A 17,610-nucleotide genomic window follows, 5' to 3' on the forward strand; every position below is an offset into this window, starting at 1 on the left:
ATATAGGTATTAGGTACCCACGTATTTTACGTACTCCGAGTCGTATTATTATTATTATTTATTATACCACCACCCGGAACAGCGGATGTGCGCTCCCGGAGTACCTACACAGCATATTATATACACGCACACGCACACACACACACACACATACACACACACACACACACACACACACACACACACACACGCACACTCTCACGTGTAGTACCGTTAAATTCTCATTCTATACGACACGTTCGGTCGAGAGTGCTCGTTTACGGAACAGTGGTGTAAGTACTCCGGCTATAGGTATACATAATAAAATATATTACAATAATGGGTTTGCGGTGTGATCGATTTGAATATTCGTGACATAAAACCCGAGCAGCTGGCTACCTAACCGAAGTATGCTCCATGTACAATACTGTATGGTATCATAACGATTATTGTTATTGCTCGTATAACGTCGCCGAATTATGGATAACTGGCAGTAGCTTCGGTGCAGTACCTACAGAAATCGCACCGGAAACGCTTTCCAAATGTTATTGTCGTACAGGAACGTCGCGTGCGCTACACATAGATAATTGGCGCGGAAATGGGGGCGCTAAGGGGTTGAGGGTCGAGCGGCAATTGTGTTATCGATTTAGTAACGGTTTTTCGTGTGGTAAAAATACGAACAAACAGAAAAACGACGACGAAAATCGTCCACAGATACATAAAATCGCAACGATTCGAATGGTCCGTTGCCGTTAAATTCGAATACGATTTACGCAGATATCTACCAGTATACCACGGTCCGCGGGACTAGGCCTCGTGCGGTTTGCGAACGTTACCAATATAAATCGTTGTAATACACATACCTACCCGACTAATTTATTTACGAAACGATAATAACCTTAAATAAGGACCGCTGACCTATATATTATCATCCACCTACAATATTCATTGTGCGTACTCACTTGTAAGGCACGGACGATTCCGGCAAACTGTTCTGTCCGGCGACGGGTTCGTCTTCGTGGCTGGCGCTGAACTCGGGCGTCCAGGGCGTGGAGCCGGTTTCGTTGGCGCTCCGGCACCGGTTGACGACGACGATCTCGTCGCGGCCGCAACACTTGTGCACCACCGGTGCGGCCGCGGCCACGTCCTCGGTGGCCGCGGTCGTCGGCGCGGCGTTCTGCTGCAAGCCGGCAGCGCAAGCGTGCAGCTGCAGGAGCAGCGCAAGCACAAGCCGCAGCAGAACGCGGCCGCGACCGCCGTTCAACGACCGGCTGCTGATGCGCATCGCGTCCGCCGCATGTTCACGACATGGCCAGCGGCCGCCTTCGGTTCGGTGGACGATGACGAGAGGAGTTCGCGGCCTGCTGCAGAGGAAACGACGACGGCAACGGGACGGGACGCGCGCGCGTGTGATCGTGTCGCCTTGTGCGGCGGTTGTGTTTCGAGTGCGCGCGCGGCGCCCGGTCACGACGGGTCTGGTTTTATTATTTCGTAGTATTCAGGTGGGTTTCGTTACGTTCTTTCATTGTCAGCCACGCAGCGGTGCGGAGTGGCGGTGGCGGCAACGGTAGTGGTTTCCGAGTGGTGGGGACCGGACGACGCCGCCGAGTACCGGCGGTCATGGCGGGGTACCGGTGGCGGTGGTGGAGGTGCCGGAGTTTGAGCCGGACGCGACGCTCGCACGCACGCGCACCGTTCGGTGGTGTTCCATCGCGGAACGTGTTCGTGACGGTGACGTCAACGCCGAGTATTCGAATGTTTCGTTTTTTTCAGGAAACCGAGTCCCAGAATTATGTGTCGGGCAAAAATAAACTCCACAAATCTTAATATCTGGAACATTCAAGAACTTAAAACTAAAAGTGACCGTGCACTAAGACATGCTATCCTGAGACTTCATTTTTGGATCGTTTTTTTCGGGGACTGTCTTTTCTATACAGTGACTGTGACATCTCTTTTTGTATAAAAAAATATCTATCCATATTCTTTTGCGTGAATTATATAGGCGGTGCATCCAGCTAAGTCGACCAAGACGGTCAAACGTTCGGGCTACAGATTTTCGGCAGTTGATAGAATTCAACATTTTGTGTCAATCGTCGATTAAAATGAAACCATTTTTCTTCCTCGCTATCTGTCGACTATAATACGATAAATAGTAATCGGGACATGTTTATAGAGAGTAGGGACACAAAAAATATATTACCAGATATAGCTAGCTTACGAGAGTAACAAACACAATTTTTTTTTATATTTTAAGTTATAATTTTTGTTTTTACTGGTGATAAAATCTTTTTCAAAATGTATTTTGAGTTTGATCTTAATTCAGAAAATATCGTACTCGGAGTGTAATTACTAACTGTAAACAACAATTTGAACAAATTATGCGAATTTCAACGATTACCGTTCAGTTCATAATACCTAGTATATACTATATATGTCTACGATGTGTGGTTTCTGTTATATTTAAAAATTTATAAGAATAACTACTAAATTAAGTTACTTTTGAACGGAAAAAAGTTAACCCTTTGTGTATTTTGTTTAAGTCCATAATCTTAAAATGGGTGTTTGAGTTGTTATCACCAGTGACTGAAACATGACAGACAGTTTAGGGTAAGGGTTATCTGGATAATTTCGGGAGTATACCTAATAATAAAAAAACAATGGACTTCTGGCAAACGTCTCATATATATATAATGCATCTGAAAAACGAAAAGTACCTATACTGGGATTCTCGACTATTAATAATGTACGGTATATCAAAATAATATGAATACGAGTATAATGTATTATAGATTTGCAGGGTCCATCTTTTTACCCAAACCGGCCCGAAATTTAAATTAAAAATGTATACTCGCCCAGGCCGAATACTTTTTTTTAAATTTATGCCCAACTCGATCAGACCCGTTTGTATTTATTTTATTTTAAATCCACTTGACCAGGCCCAATTGTAATTAAAAAACCATTTTTAAAATAATTATATAAGTCATTAAAAATACGTTGGACAAGTGTATGTATATTGTACACATATAATATTATTAGTAAGTACCGTCTCGAATTCTCGACTGTCGTCAACGATAACTGCTTCCTGGGAAAATACATAGTATCGATATCGTACCTACTTGTGCAGTTGTACTACATATAATGTAAAATGACATAACTACATAACTTTAAAATGTACAGTATACGTTTTATTCTTGACTTACCCCAAAGCCGAAATACTATTTTAAAAATTGTTTCATAATGTTTAGTAAACGCAAATATAAGTATTTACTATTTAACTTTAAGTCTCCAGTTCCCAATGAAAACTTTGTTTAGACTTGAAGTATCTAATATGTACAATTTATTATATAAATATTATAATAATAATATATAATATGTACATGCGTATTTGCGTATGCCTATATTCAGTATTTATTTCCAAGCATGAAAGTATTGATTTTGAAACAATGTGTATTTTTTAATTTTTTTTCTGTCCGTTATTGCCTTTTCGAGCATTTCAAGTACTGAACCTTCTGAATTACTAATAGTAAAATCAATTATTTTAGTAGCAAAATGAAATATATATTATATTTATAAGCAGTACCTCCTATACTTAGTAATATAATAGACCATATCTTAACCTAGAATCGTTTTTCACATGCAATGATTTGAATTAATTGAATTCCAATTCAACACATACATCACAGTGACTTACCCCTCAATGATGACTGATGAGGTACACTCGACATATCGTATAACAGAAATAATCTAATAAATTATAATTTTATTATACATGAAATATTAAAAAATTACGTATACCAACAACTGTTAAATGTTATAAAAAAAAAAATTATTTAAAATATTATAAACAAGTATATCAGACTCCAAATCTAGAATTTTATCCCACTATTATATAAATATGACTAAACAAAAAAATATAAACAAAACGAAACATCCATGAATGGCAACACCTATGAAAAACCAGAAAGATAATTTACAATATTAAATCATCCAATTAGAGTTTATAAATTTGTAATACCCAATTATATTTCAGGGACATATACTGAAGTCTTGATAAAGATTTTCGGGACACAGGGACGATCGTGGACAGCTTAATAATCATTGTAGTACCAATGACAAAAATGGGCTTGAGAAAGAAAACATACGTTTATTTCGTAATTCATTTCCATCAAATCTGTACGATGACATCCTGCCACCCTAATAGTCATCACTTATTCGCAGCATGGGCGTAAGACCTATCGGGAAACCGGGATTTTCCCGGTGGGCTCTCTCCGTATTCACGAGACATTTTGGAAGCAATAAAGCCCTTTCGTCGTATGACTCCTTGACGTCTAAATATGCATAGTCTATGGTAATATTATAGGTACATTTTTTATTTTAAGCCATTCGCTTTTGCTCTTAGCTGCAAAAATATATAAAACAGACAATTCCAAAAAAACACACAAAAGTAGTTTGAGAAAAAATAAAGGAAAAATAAATGAAAATAGTGGCCTTCACTTTAATAATACATATATCTTATTCTAAATATGTTATCTGTCACTTGGGTTGAATGCAAACGTTCTTCTTTTAAATTAAAATATGCCAAACATTTTTTGAAAAATACTTTAGGCCAAAACGTATTACGAAGTTAAGGTATTATTATAATATTATACATTCATTTTTATCGATTGTCGTAAAAGACAGTCGTAAATCCATGAGCATTATTGATTCTCAAGATATAATAAATACACTATAGGAACTAATGAACTATAATATAGTTCATTATTGAGTTATAAGTACCTACTTAATGACTAATATGTTACTATTTTAAAATTTTAAATAAATTAATGATTTTCTAAAAATTGTTTTGATGTTATTTACTAACTAATAGCTAGTCAAGTAGGTACAGTGTACCTGTGTACCTGGTACACATTATGAGGACGCTATACCCGTATGTGTTGTCTCCGTCTTACAAGAGCGTAACATATCAAATTTTACGTCCAGCAGATCAGTTAGCTTAAAAATTAGAGTGAATTGACCTCTTATTAAAATTAAAGATAAGATTATTACGAAGAGCTTCTGATGGATGGGCTTTTTATTATATTTTAATTTTAAAGAGAGTTATGAGTATTTTAAGTTGTACAAACAATTTACAGTTTTTAATTACTCATAACTGCTAAACTGAGCTAAGTAGCTAACTGAGCCAAACTTGATCTGCTGTACGTAAAATTTGATATGTTACGCTCTTGTAAGACGGAGACAACACATGCGGTTATAGCGTCCTCTTAATTACTATATTTTATTACCTAGATCAATAGTTGTGCATTTGCTAGCGGTTTTATGTCCGTTCCCTTCTTAAAATTGATCAGAAATGGCCTATTTTCCTGTGATCTATAGATAAGTTTGATCTGTTACGCAATCTAGAGATAATCATTACAATCGTATTATAGTATACGGACCCTTTATTTAGTCATCAATATATTGATATTATACGATCCCCGAGAATTACGCAGATCGGATTGCGAGATCGTGATGTACCTACGGTTATTCAATAGGCAAACGAGTTTTAAAATAAAATGCGTTATATTAGTATATTACGATTGATTCAAGGAAACTGTCAGGAATCATAAACGACATATTATGTTGTTGGACTAATATAAGTTTCTACACGAGACTTCCTAGCATGTACAAATCACTCATAATAATATATTGTAAGTTCCTGCACGAATAAAAACTTAAGCTGTGTTATTTATTATAATGTCAGCCTATGATATTACTTATTATATTTAATGATATAATTATTGTGTTTAAAGCAATTTATTTTTCTATTAGGAATTAGAACTACAAAAGGTTAACTTCATTTTTGCTAAAAAAAATTACATTTGAAAGCTACATTGCCTGTATAAAATAAAATAGCAATATTAGCATAGATACTCTAAATTTTCACATGCCCATGAATATAAATTTTAAGTTACAACAAAACGACTAAAATCGTTATTCTTTGTGTTAATACATAGTTTTTCCAAATTTAAATTTAACAAAACTATAAAAAAAAACTGTGTTTATGTATATTTTAAGATTTTTTGGTTACAGAATAAACTACTTAAATACATGGACTCTTGTTTTAAATATTAATTAAATATTAATTCTTAGTTACAAAATTTGAACAGCTTATAAATTTATAGCCACATAATCATTTTTAAATCTTAAGTCTTGTATTACATTTTCATGCATTTTGATCCAACAAATAAAATTTGATTGATATTTATGAAAATAAATTTAAAAAATTAAAAATTGAAAACGTGCGTAAACGTAAGAAAACAAATCAACATTTTTTGGTTTAAAGAAAATGCTAATATAAACTTTATTCAATGAAAATTTCATGTGTCTATACGATCATTTGTTTTAAAGTTACCCTAATAACCAAAATCGATTTTATCGAAACCCGGATTTAGGTAAAAATTCTAATTTTTCCTTAACTGTTTGTTTGTTTGTTTTTCTGCCGTTTTTGAAAACTATTGAAAAACTTTTACTTTTGACCCCCCAAAATACTAACTAGATTCACTTTCTTACCAGATAATATGCTGTTGGGAAGAAAATCATAGCATTTTTACTGCCCCAAAATGTAATGATAAACACAAACATTAAAAAAAAAACAAATATCATTGTGAAATCAATTCATTTATTGCTCCATTCAGAATCTTAAAGAAAGACTGTATAATGTCTATTGTCTATAATATATGTACTATTTGGTATCTTAAGTTATAAATATAGTATATCAATATCATGTACTTAAACCTATTTATACGTTGATATCACGTATGACGTTATAAGTTTATAACGTATTAGTTATTATAGGTACTTAATACTTATTAGTTATTATGTTATATATTTTAACAGTACAAAAAGTCAATAGGTACATAATACATTTAATTATATCTCCGTGTAACTATGTGGTATTGTGGTCGTGTAGGATTTTACGTATGATTGAATTTTAGTTCATATAAGAAGTTCGTACTATAGGGACTCTTTCCACGTAGAAACTTACATATTATTATGCACTTAACGGTTTACCTACTATGTTTCGTGTGCAGGAAACTTACAGAACAGTTACAGTTGGATTTGCCCCGACGCATTTCCAAGTATGTTACAAAAATAAAAATAAATTTTTCAGATCTTCGAAACAATGATACTGCTCGGATTAAAATGTCTCATTATCAAATCTGTAATTATTTCTAATCATAATTGATATTAATTTGATTAATTATAAAGTTTACATCGGATTTTTGTATGTACCTTCAAAGACAAGAAAATAGATATTATGCATTATTGACAACGTCCAGCGACTAACGAGATATAATTGTATGGTTTTATTTATTACAAAATGTCTTAATTATTTATTATAATTCATTATTATTAGTATTGAGTAAAATGAAAAAATATATCCAATCATATTTCGAATACACTTTTGCTAAGAATTGACATTGACATCCACCATTTTATGTTACCTCATAAATGATTAAATAATATTTTGCCTTATAAACTTTGCCTATATTATGTTCCCCAATTGGTAACTTCTCATGGAAGTCAATGAGTCAACGAATGTGTCAAAAGAGTTTTATGTTCCTCGAAGTAATAAAAAGTAAACTTTAGTACCTACCTACCTACCTACTATCTTTTATCAACATATGTAATGAATAAATTTAAACATTAATCCTTTGATCTTTCAACGTATTATTTAATAAAAATTAAAAAAATAGGGGATGCATAAAATATTAACGAAAGCGCTTTGTCCATTCAAGATGCACAGCAATTACGAAGAACTGCGTATTTTCGTTAAATTAATTCTTTGGTTGCCTAGCAATCAGCGGCGTTACCAAAATCGATAAAATTTTAACATAATTTTACCCAAGATGTGAGGCATGAAACAAAAACGTAGTTTTACATCAATGTCTGCAATTCATTATTTATATAGTGTTTATATCATACGCTATTAGTATATAATATTAAAATTGTAGAAATGTGAACATTATTCGTATTATTTATATTGCTATTTGGCATTTGCCATGGTATAACTTAATTATGTTACACATTATAATACAAATATAATAGTGCAATTCAAGGGATAACTAGCAATTTTTGCTCTCTATTCTCCATATAATACGGAGCTGTAGTTGTTTAATAATTAGGCTCAGTGTAGCCCGATTATACTTTTTAAACTTTGAGGATGGTTTCCGGTGGAAAATTTGTACTTTAGGAAGGGCAGGTCAATAGTGAAAAAGTAAATAATTCTTAATAGGTACCTTTTTTTTAAATAAACGATAAAACGAATAAAAATTTTGGAAAACAGGAATATTTACGCAAAGACCGTTTTTGACAAAATTGATTAAATCTATTTTAGTTTATATTTTAGATTGAAAACACTTTTTAGTTTTTATGGTGAAAAAAAAGATCAGATCATCAACTTTCAGAGAGGTTTCTGGGTTTATCTAGTTTGTACTTTGTTACAAACATTTTTCATTATGCTTTTTTGAATAAACAGGAAAAAAATTTTAAATAGTAATATTATTATTAAATTAATTGTTTGGTAACCATGCATATATAACCACTAAAATTGAGTTCTTCAGTTCAGAATCTGGTTTTGTTTTCGTTGATAGCAGATACATCATTAAATTCAAATTAAACACATCCATTATAGTAACCCATTCAATGACCTACATGAGTACTATTATAGATAGTCATCAAAAAAATTGGATTTACATATGATAAAATCGTTGTTTGTAAGACAAAAAACATGAAAATGTAATACAACCTTCCACATAAGCTTTCTTACATCAATTTCAAAAAAACAGAGTATATAGGTTATAGAATTTTTTTTTTTAATAAGCTTTCGATATTTAAGTTTTAGTGACATCGGATATGTAAACGTATAAGCTGTTGTAGTATATGGATATAAGTACAGAAGCTAAAGGTATAAAATAATAAATACATATAATACAATAATAAGAATTTTATATTAAATAATTGTAGTGTTACGAGGCGTAAACAAATTCAACGACTAACTGCGAACTATTCTCCACAAGACGAATATATGAGAGGTGTATAATATATAAAATAGTTTTATAAAAATTTCTTATCAGCGTCTGATGTACTGCGAATAGTTGTATAATAATATTATAATAATAATATAATCTACATGACACAGGGTGTTTTGTTTCTAATTCCAATTTCAAACAGTAATTATTTATGTCTATATTAAACATATTCTTATGTTCAAACTGTTTTTGTTATTTTAATATTATTCGAAAAAATGTACAACACTAATGTTATAAATTTGAAACGATATTCCATTATTATTTAAATTATCATTTCCTATGAATAATTCAATTTTCAAAATATTAAAACTCATTTTAAGCTAAACAATAGTAAAAGCTACAAAAACAATTATCCATTGAATGAAATTGGATATTTAATTATGGATAGAGAGTGTTAATACTTAGATAATATGTGTTTTAGTTATAGTCAAATGTTACTTATTTACTTATTATTACCTACTATAACTAACAATTGTGTTGTTTATTTACACTTTTGTCGATCCACGTTATAATCCTCATTCAACACATAATAACCACAATATGCTTATAATACAAGTTTGAACTTAAAATGTTGACAACTTTTGTCAAAATCATGAACATATTTTGTAAATTACTTTGTGGTTAAAAAGCGAAAGCTAAAGGTTGGAAAATGTAACTCTACATGAAACATGGTTTAAAAATTAATGACTTTAATAAAATATATTATTTGCTATAACATTATAATAATCAATAGTTTATATAACACAGGCGGCGTATTTGTTATAATTAGTTCGAAATACCGTAATAATAAATAATTGATGGTAATATTATACAGAACATTATTTATTGTTAGAGATCGCGGTTGACACACTGTCTCTGTTCAGAATTGTTTTGGGAAGGTGTACAATTATTTATCATTGAATTCAAACTTCAAATTTCACACATCCATTACAGTGACCTACTCAATGACGTGGTAAACTACCAAACAGCACAGCTGCAATTTCCCGGCTGGTTTTCGTTTAAATCAATAATGCCCGAAAATATCTCTCAAGTCGATTATGTGTAGCTGTACAAGTATAATATTATCATTAAATTATAAATGTTGAAATATTTGAATGCACGTTCCTGCCAATACAAATATTTTAACAATTTATAAAGGCCAAGCAATTTAAGCGGTGCGCATACAACCTGTATAAACTGTAACAGTGTGTACAATACTGCCTTATTAGTTATTAGTAACTTAACAATATTTGAATAAATATCAGACTACTTCCATTATAAAAGCACTTAGTTTAATTTATGCATTCAAAATTTAGAATTCAATAATGATTTACAGTTTAATGCTTATATTATATCTCTACGAAAAATATGAAAGTTCTACGTCCTACATATGTACATAAAATTATGAAATATATGATAAACTACTTATTATTTATAGTACCTAACACAATTATATAGCTTCCGAACTAAAATGGCTAAAATATAATATGTAATATTATGATAATTATTACGATGACTGCAGGTAATTTGTTCAAATGTTGAATAATCTATCTATCTAATAAATACATAATTTGTATAAATTACAACAAATTACAATATTAATTAATGGTACTGTGTTTGAAACTGTTGGACTAATTAATTTTTACTCAAAACAATTAAAATAAGTTTTTATAAAATTAAAATCGGTACAATATTATATTCAGTATTCTTATATAGATCTGGACAAATGCAATGTAGAAGAGAGGGGAAATTAAGTAATTGTTTAGCTGTACAGTAGATGTAGTGTGTACCCTCGATGGGTGCAGTGTAATCCCTAAATTCAGGGATGGATCCAGCGGGGACCTAGAGGCCCCCCTCAAGACCGTTTACCATTTACTATTGATTATAATTACTATAAACGGTGTTCGAAGTGGTTGCGGGATATGGTGGGATTGTATACCTACAATTTTTATTATTCATATTTTCTATCTCTTCACTTATTATGTCGAAAATAATAAGATATGATATTTCATATGTCTGCCTATATTATTCAATTATATATTCATATTGTTTTTGAATTACTTTATTTTATTATTATAGCAATACTGTAGTCGATAGGTAAGGTTTTTGACGAAAAAAAATTTAATAATAATATACCCAGTAGGTAAATAATATTTTTTTTTAATAAACCTGTTATTTTTATAACATATGATTAAATAAAATTATAATAATATATAAATAATAGAATAATTATACATAATATTATAAATAAATAACCTAGAGGTGTATCCTGCATTAAATTGCTCGACAATGACAACAAATTGGTAGAAATAACATTTTGATAGTGAAACTAAAATGGCTGAAAAAGTTTATATTATTACTTACATGTAATACTTATTATGTATAAAAATACCTAAAAATTAAAAAAAAAAAATGCAAAATATCAATGTAAACCAATATAATTATAAATAAATAATAATTGATTAAAAATTTAATTAGCAGTTGAAAATAAATAATTATAGACTATTACAAAGAAATATTATAAATATCATGTTTTTATATTTTATTTAACTTTGTAATGTCGCGGAATTTTGAGCTTCTTTTATTAAAATATTACTTATTAGTTCTTGTAATACCTACTACCCACATTAAATATATTATTTGTGTTGTGTTTAAAATTTATATTATCATCGACGCTTGAACAATTATTATTACGTAAACAACAGTGTCAGTATCGTGGGTGGAAGTAATAGTCCCTAAAAAAGATCGAAAGCTCACAACTTCATCCCGGTAATTTTTTTTTAAACTGAAGTTCGTTAAACAATTATTGCATTGCTTGATTTTGAATCGATTGGTGGTTTTTTTTCCTTTAAAGCTTCAACGAAACGGATTGATGCAGATGTTTCACGCTTAAAATTGACGTAAAACATCTGAGCAAACCTCCAATCGCGGAATCATTTGTTTTTGATTTATCATGATTTATTCTTAATCTTTATGTTGATTTTACTATTTTCTTATAACGTATAATAATATGTATGGTGAGGTAATAAAAACTATGATATTCAATTCAGTTATACATATTATAATATTACCAAAAAGTATTTGTGACGTATGCTGTAGGTATACATACAGTATCACTGACTATGGTGTAGGTACACTCAGTACAGCCACACAAAATAAATTCTCAAACATTTCACTATTTCAGATGATTCTACACAAAAACCAACCAATATACGAATACAGTAAAAATATATTGATATCGAATTTCAGAATAACCTATAAAAAATAAACGATTTCTGTCAGTAGGTTCGTTGTTTATTTCATATTATACTCGATATATTCTCAAATAGTTTAGTTGTATACATTACGTATCCGGTACCCGACACTATGTATGCGTGTTATATATCGTCGAGTAAATTTTCAGGGACAACAAAAGGGTGAAACTGTATACATATAATCTATAAGACCAGCTATAACGAACGTATTGTGAAACGCTCAAAAAAAAAAAAAAATATGAAAATAATTAAATCGTATTCAAACATTATAATCATATTGCGTAGAATGATGGGCACGTCATAATTTATTGTATTCAAACATAAACTCAGTTTAAAAAATATACTCCTTTATATTATACTTTGTTTGATTTACGATGTATAATATTGGTTTGTCGATTATTGAAAAATAATTAATTTTTTTACTTGTAATCTGATATCCATGTAAGTACATAGTACACATAATATACCGATAGGACATTTGTTAATTCTGACAACTACTGTATAATAGCTGCATACGAGTTTATCATCTAAATATGGAAACGAGCTGTTTGTGTAGGTATACTTCGTGTGTATTATAATATTCTTCAGCGGGCACAACGATAAAATCAGACACATTTCATACCTAGTACATGTACGACCTTTACCTACTAAATTAAATAATGAAAACGGTGTTTGTATTTTTATTGGTGATGTTTTACATAAAATGGCTGATGGCTATAGTTAGTGAATTTTTATTAAATTATATTTATGCACATTCAATTATATTTATTTTTATGTTTGACAAGGTCTAAAAAAGTAAAATATAAATGGTATAATATACTGTATAGCACTTGTAGCCCAGGAGAGCAATCCCTTGAAAGGAAGCCGTGCTCATCCCACCATCGGCTGTATTTGCAGTTTTATTTATGACAAAAGCAGGATTGAGGTCGTATCAAATACAACATAAAAATATAATATTCAATCAAATTAAGCTAACAAATGTTTTCTGACCACCACTTGAACGTCGGACAAGTATAATACTATATGTTTATGTTCATAGGCAGAATTATTGTGACATAATATTATGTACTATTGTTCTGATATTTAAATAATATTAGCCACTAACAAATATAAAAAGTAAATATATATAAAAAAATTTGTTTCTAGGTTATAATTTATAATGTGTTCCTTGTGTATGTTGTTGTGTCTTAAATTTAAAAAAAAGAAAATCATAGAACAATGAAAATTCGGTTTTTATTTTATATCATTCGATAATTTTTCAATGTCTTTTTTCGAATCCGAACTCCGAAGGCATTCCTAAATCCCTTTTTAATATATAATTAAATAATAAATTCACCTTATACTACAAATTTCAATGATATTAATTATTAAAAGATAATATGCAACACCGATGATGTAATAAATGCAACCTTTCGTCTTCCTGCCATCGCACAAAGCTGTATAATATTTATTTTGTTCATGGCACGTACCACCTATATAATATACATTGTATTGTGTTTGAAGTGTATGTCTATACTCTATATATTGTCATGAACTCCAAACACATCGCCCGTATATACACCTACATAGTACATATGTATTATACTATATATGTGCCATTGGGCAACTTGTGTGTACAAGAGTGCATTATTTTTTATAAAAAGTTTTTTCTGTGTTTTTTTTTATTTACCCATACCCTATTACTGTGCAACCAGAATAAAATGCACAGGGTGTTTCACAATTTCCCGAACAAACTTTTAGAATAATCTCATATTAGGTCACCCGTTAGCCGTTGGGGAGTGTAATTGAAAACATATTATTTTGTGGCTTGCGAATGCGAGGTTTATGATATTAATAAGGAACTTATGATAGGCATTTTGTTTAGGCAATATAACAAGTTTTATATTTTTTTGGGGGGGTTAGTAAATATCCGGGTAATAATATACACAAAAATATTGTAGCAAGTACATAAAATGTGGACCAATAATTGCCAACCTACACCCTTAAATATATATTATATTAAATAAACGTGCACGTTTTTGATATACTTGACACGACTGTTGACACTTTTTGATGTTGAAATGAAAAAAATCTCATAATACGCTGGTACTCATTTTTAAATGTAATATAAATGTATGAGCTAATCAGTATCTTGCATAGATAATTAAACATACAGTTAAAATTCCACAGGTGTTCACAAAAAACGTAAGACAGTATGTATCGATTTCAGTCATCAGCACATACCTAACTACATATCATTCTCACACAGTAAATTCCTTTTGTAAACGAAAAATCTGGGAACATCCTGTGTATGTATCGGGTTCACCGTGACTGGAAGTTTTATATTATTATTTTGTCGGAACGCGCGTGCTCGGGAAAAAAAACGACAAGTCCGGGCTACTGTAAACGGGGTTGCAGGAGGTCGCTAAATCATGGGGATGAGGAGGAGGATAGTATTGACTATGGTGGGGTGTTACTCGACGGGTAGGACCATCTAGATGAGGACGGGTGTAGTAGGTGGGGCAAAGGAAAAAACTGAAATAGAAAGGGAGCTGCTTATAAATTCGGCCATGCTCTGCAGCCGTGGAAAAGGTCACCCAGGGATGCCTAAGGACGCGGGTGATCGCGGGGCTCGCGGAGATCTTAAGACATAAGAAATAAGAATATATCTTTATAGTATCTCCGACGACGGGGTCTGGATGGGATCGCTCTACCGACCCTCGTCCCTTTGAACCAGGGTGTACACCGCATCAGAGCTGCAAGCGCGCGTGGTTCACAATTAATGAGTTTTATATTATAGTCTATAGAGCACCTCAGTCCTCAGCTTTTGCACATACACGTATTGGACATAAATTAAATACATAATACATGTAGTGTATTATTCATAAGAGTTAATGTATGAAATCCTTTTATTAAATATACAGTAAAAACATACCGTATAATTATCTAGGTACTTCATATTCTGTATAAGAACTAGTTTCTATGATAGTATAATAATAATCGTATAATTAGTAGTTAGTACCTATATATATATATTAAACTTTAACAATTCAAATATATATTTATAGTGTTTAAAAGAAACCATTTATGTCTTAACTAACAACATTAATATTAATTGAACTCGTAATGATATTTAAAAAGAATAAATAAATTATTTTTTAAGCTTACATTGAAAATAAAAACCAAGGAACTCGTAGCCTCCCCGGTATAACAGTTTTCGTTGTTTTAATTATTGCTTGTAAAAAAAAATAAAAAACAACTTATATGAAGTACCAACTAGATCAAATTTACTACCAAAAACCACCCTCAAAGATTAAGAGTTAAGCAATAATAATTGTTCTGATCCAAATTATGTGACAGTCGCAAAAAATAAAATACAAATAAGCACTTTTTTACTATAAAAACCAATATACCTTCCTCACTCCACCCTAAAATTACAAAACATACATTAGATTTATACGATGTTTCTTGAAGACCACCAAGTGACTAGTATTCGGATAATTTATGTAGACAAATGTCTTAAACTTTTTTTTTTTACGAAAGATTAGCATACATTTAAAAAATGTGTAACAGTCTATTATACACGTAAAAGTGTAAAAACTAGATTAAATAAACACATAACAAAAACTAAACTACTTAATGTTTTTTTTGTTCAAATACCAACTATATCTTCGTCTTTTTTTAAAATACCTGAAATTAAATTTTAGTGAGCACTATTCGCTATTGAACATCTCAAGATTTAAAAAAAAAACTAATGGAAAATGGTTAGCGATTATCATAGTTACTAGATGAAACTGATTAAAAACTTAATAACTTAAGATTCCTGATTTAATTTTTAACCTCCTAAAACCCTCCTATATATTCTTAGTATTAACATAGAATAATTGAAAATGAATCATCTATAAATAATAATTTACATTTTAAAGGTTAGTAAAAAAGTATTACACGCAGAACCGATCGTTTTGGACATCTTTAATCTGGAAAAACAATTATTTAACAATTATTTAAACATTATAATTTTTTTTACACTTATTATTTTTATATTTCAAACATTTCTCGTTTTTAGAAACCTTTCGTACCCTTGTCCCCATAGTCCGCCTACCACAGAATGTCATTGATCGAATCTTGAGTTTTTTCGTTTTTGAAACGTTAGCTACCCAAATAGTTTCATACCCACACTAACATGATATAACCTAGCCTTCTATACGGTATTTTTGGAATACACGGTGATGTGTATCATTACAATATTTCGATTATAAATTACGATAAATTATTATATAATAATTTCGTATAATATACCAATGTATCTATGCCAGTTGTAGGTATAAAAATTTAATACAATAAAACCTATTGATTTTGAAACATATTATTAAATAATATTTAGGTTTATTATTTCTAATGTGTGTTTCTACATTAGAATACCTATGTAACCAACATAATTTACTTAAAGATAAATATTATAATGCATTTTTAAAAGAAAGAAAACATCTTTTGTTATATTCTTTTTTCAACAATAATGGCTTTTTTGTGGAATCAACTTGTAATTTTATGGGAAAATCGTAAAATTTATTTTCAATTACGAAACAACATCAGGAAAAAAGGTTTATGGAAATTAAAAAAAATCTAGATAATATGACTACAGGATACAAATATTGAGTATTGTTTACTAACAAGAGGTGCCTACTCCATTCACCTCTGTGCTAAATAAATAGTGTTATTGGTATTCTTTATTTATTATTATTTTGGTAGAATTTAATAATGAATAAACCATTCACATTCAAAGGTTAAATTAAGCTTGATTTACTAGTGTTTATGGTTTTAGAGGGTTAATTAGAAATTTTACTTGTCTTATATAAGCATAATGAATGGTTAAAGATTTTGAACAATTAGGGGTCTTAATTTATATTATAGTAGATAATGGCTAATGAATAGGTATCTATATGAATAAACTGCAGTCTAAGCGTACTAATTGTGAAGTCTTATTATTCAAAACTACAAATTCAAATTAAATCAAGTAACATCCATTCAACAAGACAATATTCATCAAACTTAAAGTTAAATTAATGTCCTCTATTTATAATCTTCGAAAACATCAACGACTATTTTCGTCGAGCCTAAAATGATTAGACTTGCTAATAAATTTAAATAGGGTTCTGAATTTTAAATATTTAAAAATTGAAAATTTCATTCTTCTTGAACTATTTCGATGAAATTATGAAAAATATTTTTCTTTTTTTAAACGTGTTCAGTTATAGATGATCAGAAATAATATACTGATCACACATAGAAAACATTGATAATGAATAACTTATCATTTATCAACCAAAATTTAAAAACTACCATAATAT

The 17,610-nt window shown here is 30.5% G+C and overlaps 1 protein-coding gene across 1 annotated transcript in view; it reads right to left on the reverse strand.

The window, feature by feature from the left end:
• The window catches only part of LOC111032748 (probable G-protein coupled receptor Mth-like 5), a 28,123-nt gene extending 26,859 nt beyond the window's left edge, over positions 1-1,264 (reverse strand). Inside the window, exon 1 of the mRNA XM_022313195.1 lies at positions 942-1,264. Coding sequence (XP_022168887.1) covers positions 942-1,264 — 323 coding nt within the window. The remainder of the gene's footprint in view (positions 1-941) is intronic.
• Positions 1,265-17,610: the final 16,346 nt, after the last annotated feature.

The sequence above is a fragment of the Myzus persicae genome, unplaced genomic scaffold (genome assembly GCF_001856785.1).
Source record: "Myzus persicae strain clone G006 unplaced genomic scaffold, MPER_G0061.0, whole genome shotgun sequence".
In the NCBI taxonomy this organism is placed as follows: Eukaryota; Metazoa; Arthropoda; class Insecta; order Hemiptera; family Aphididae; genus Myzus; species Myzus persicae.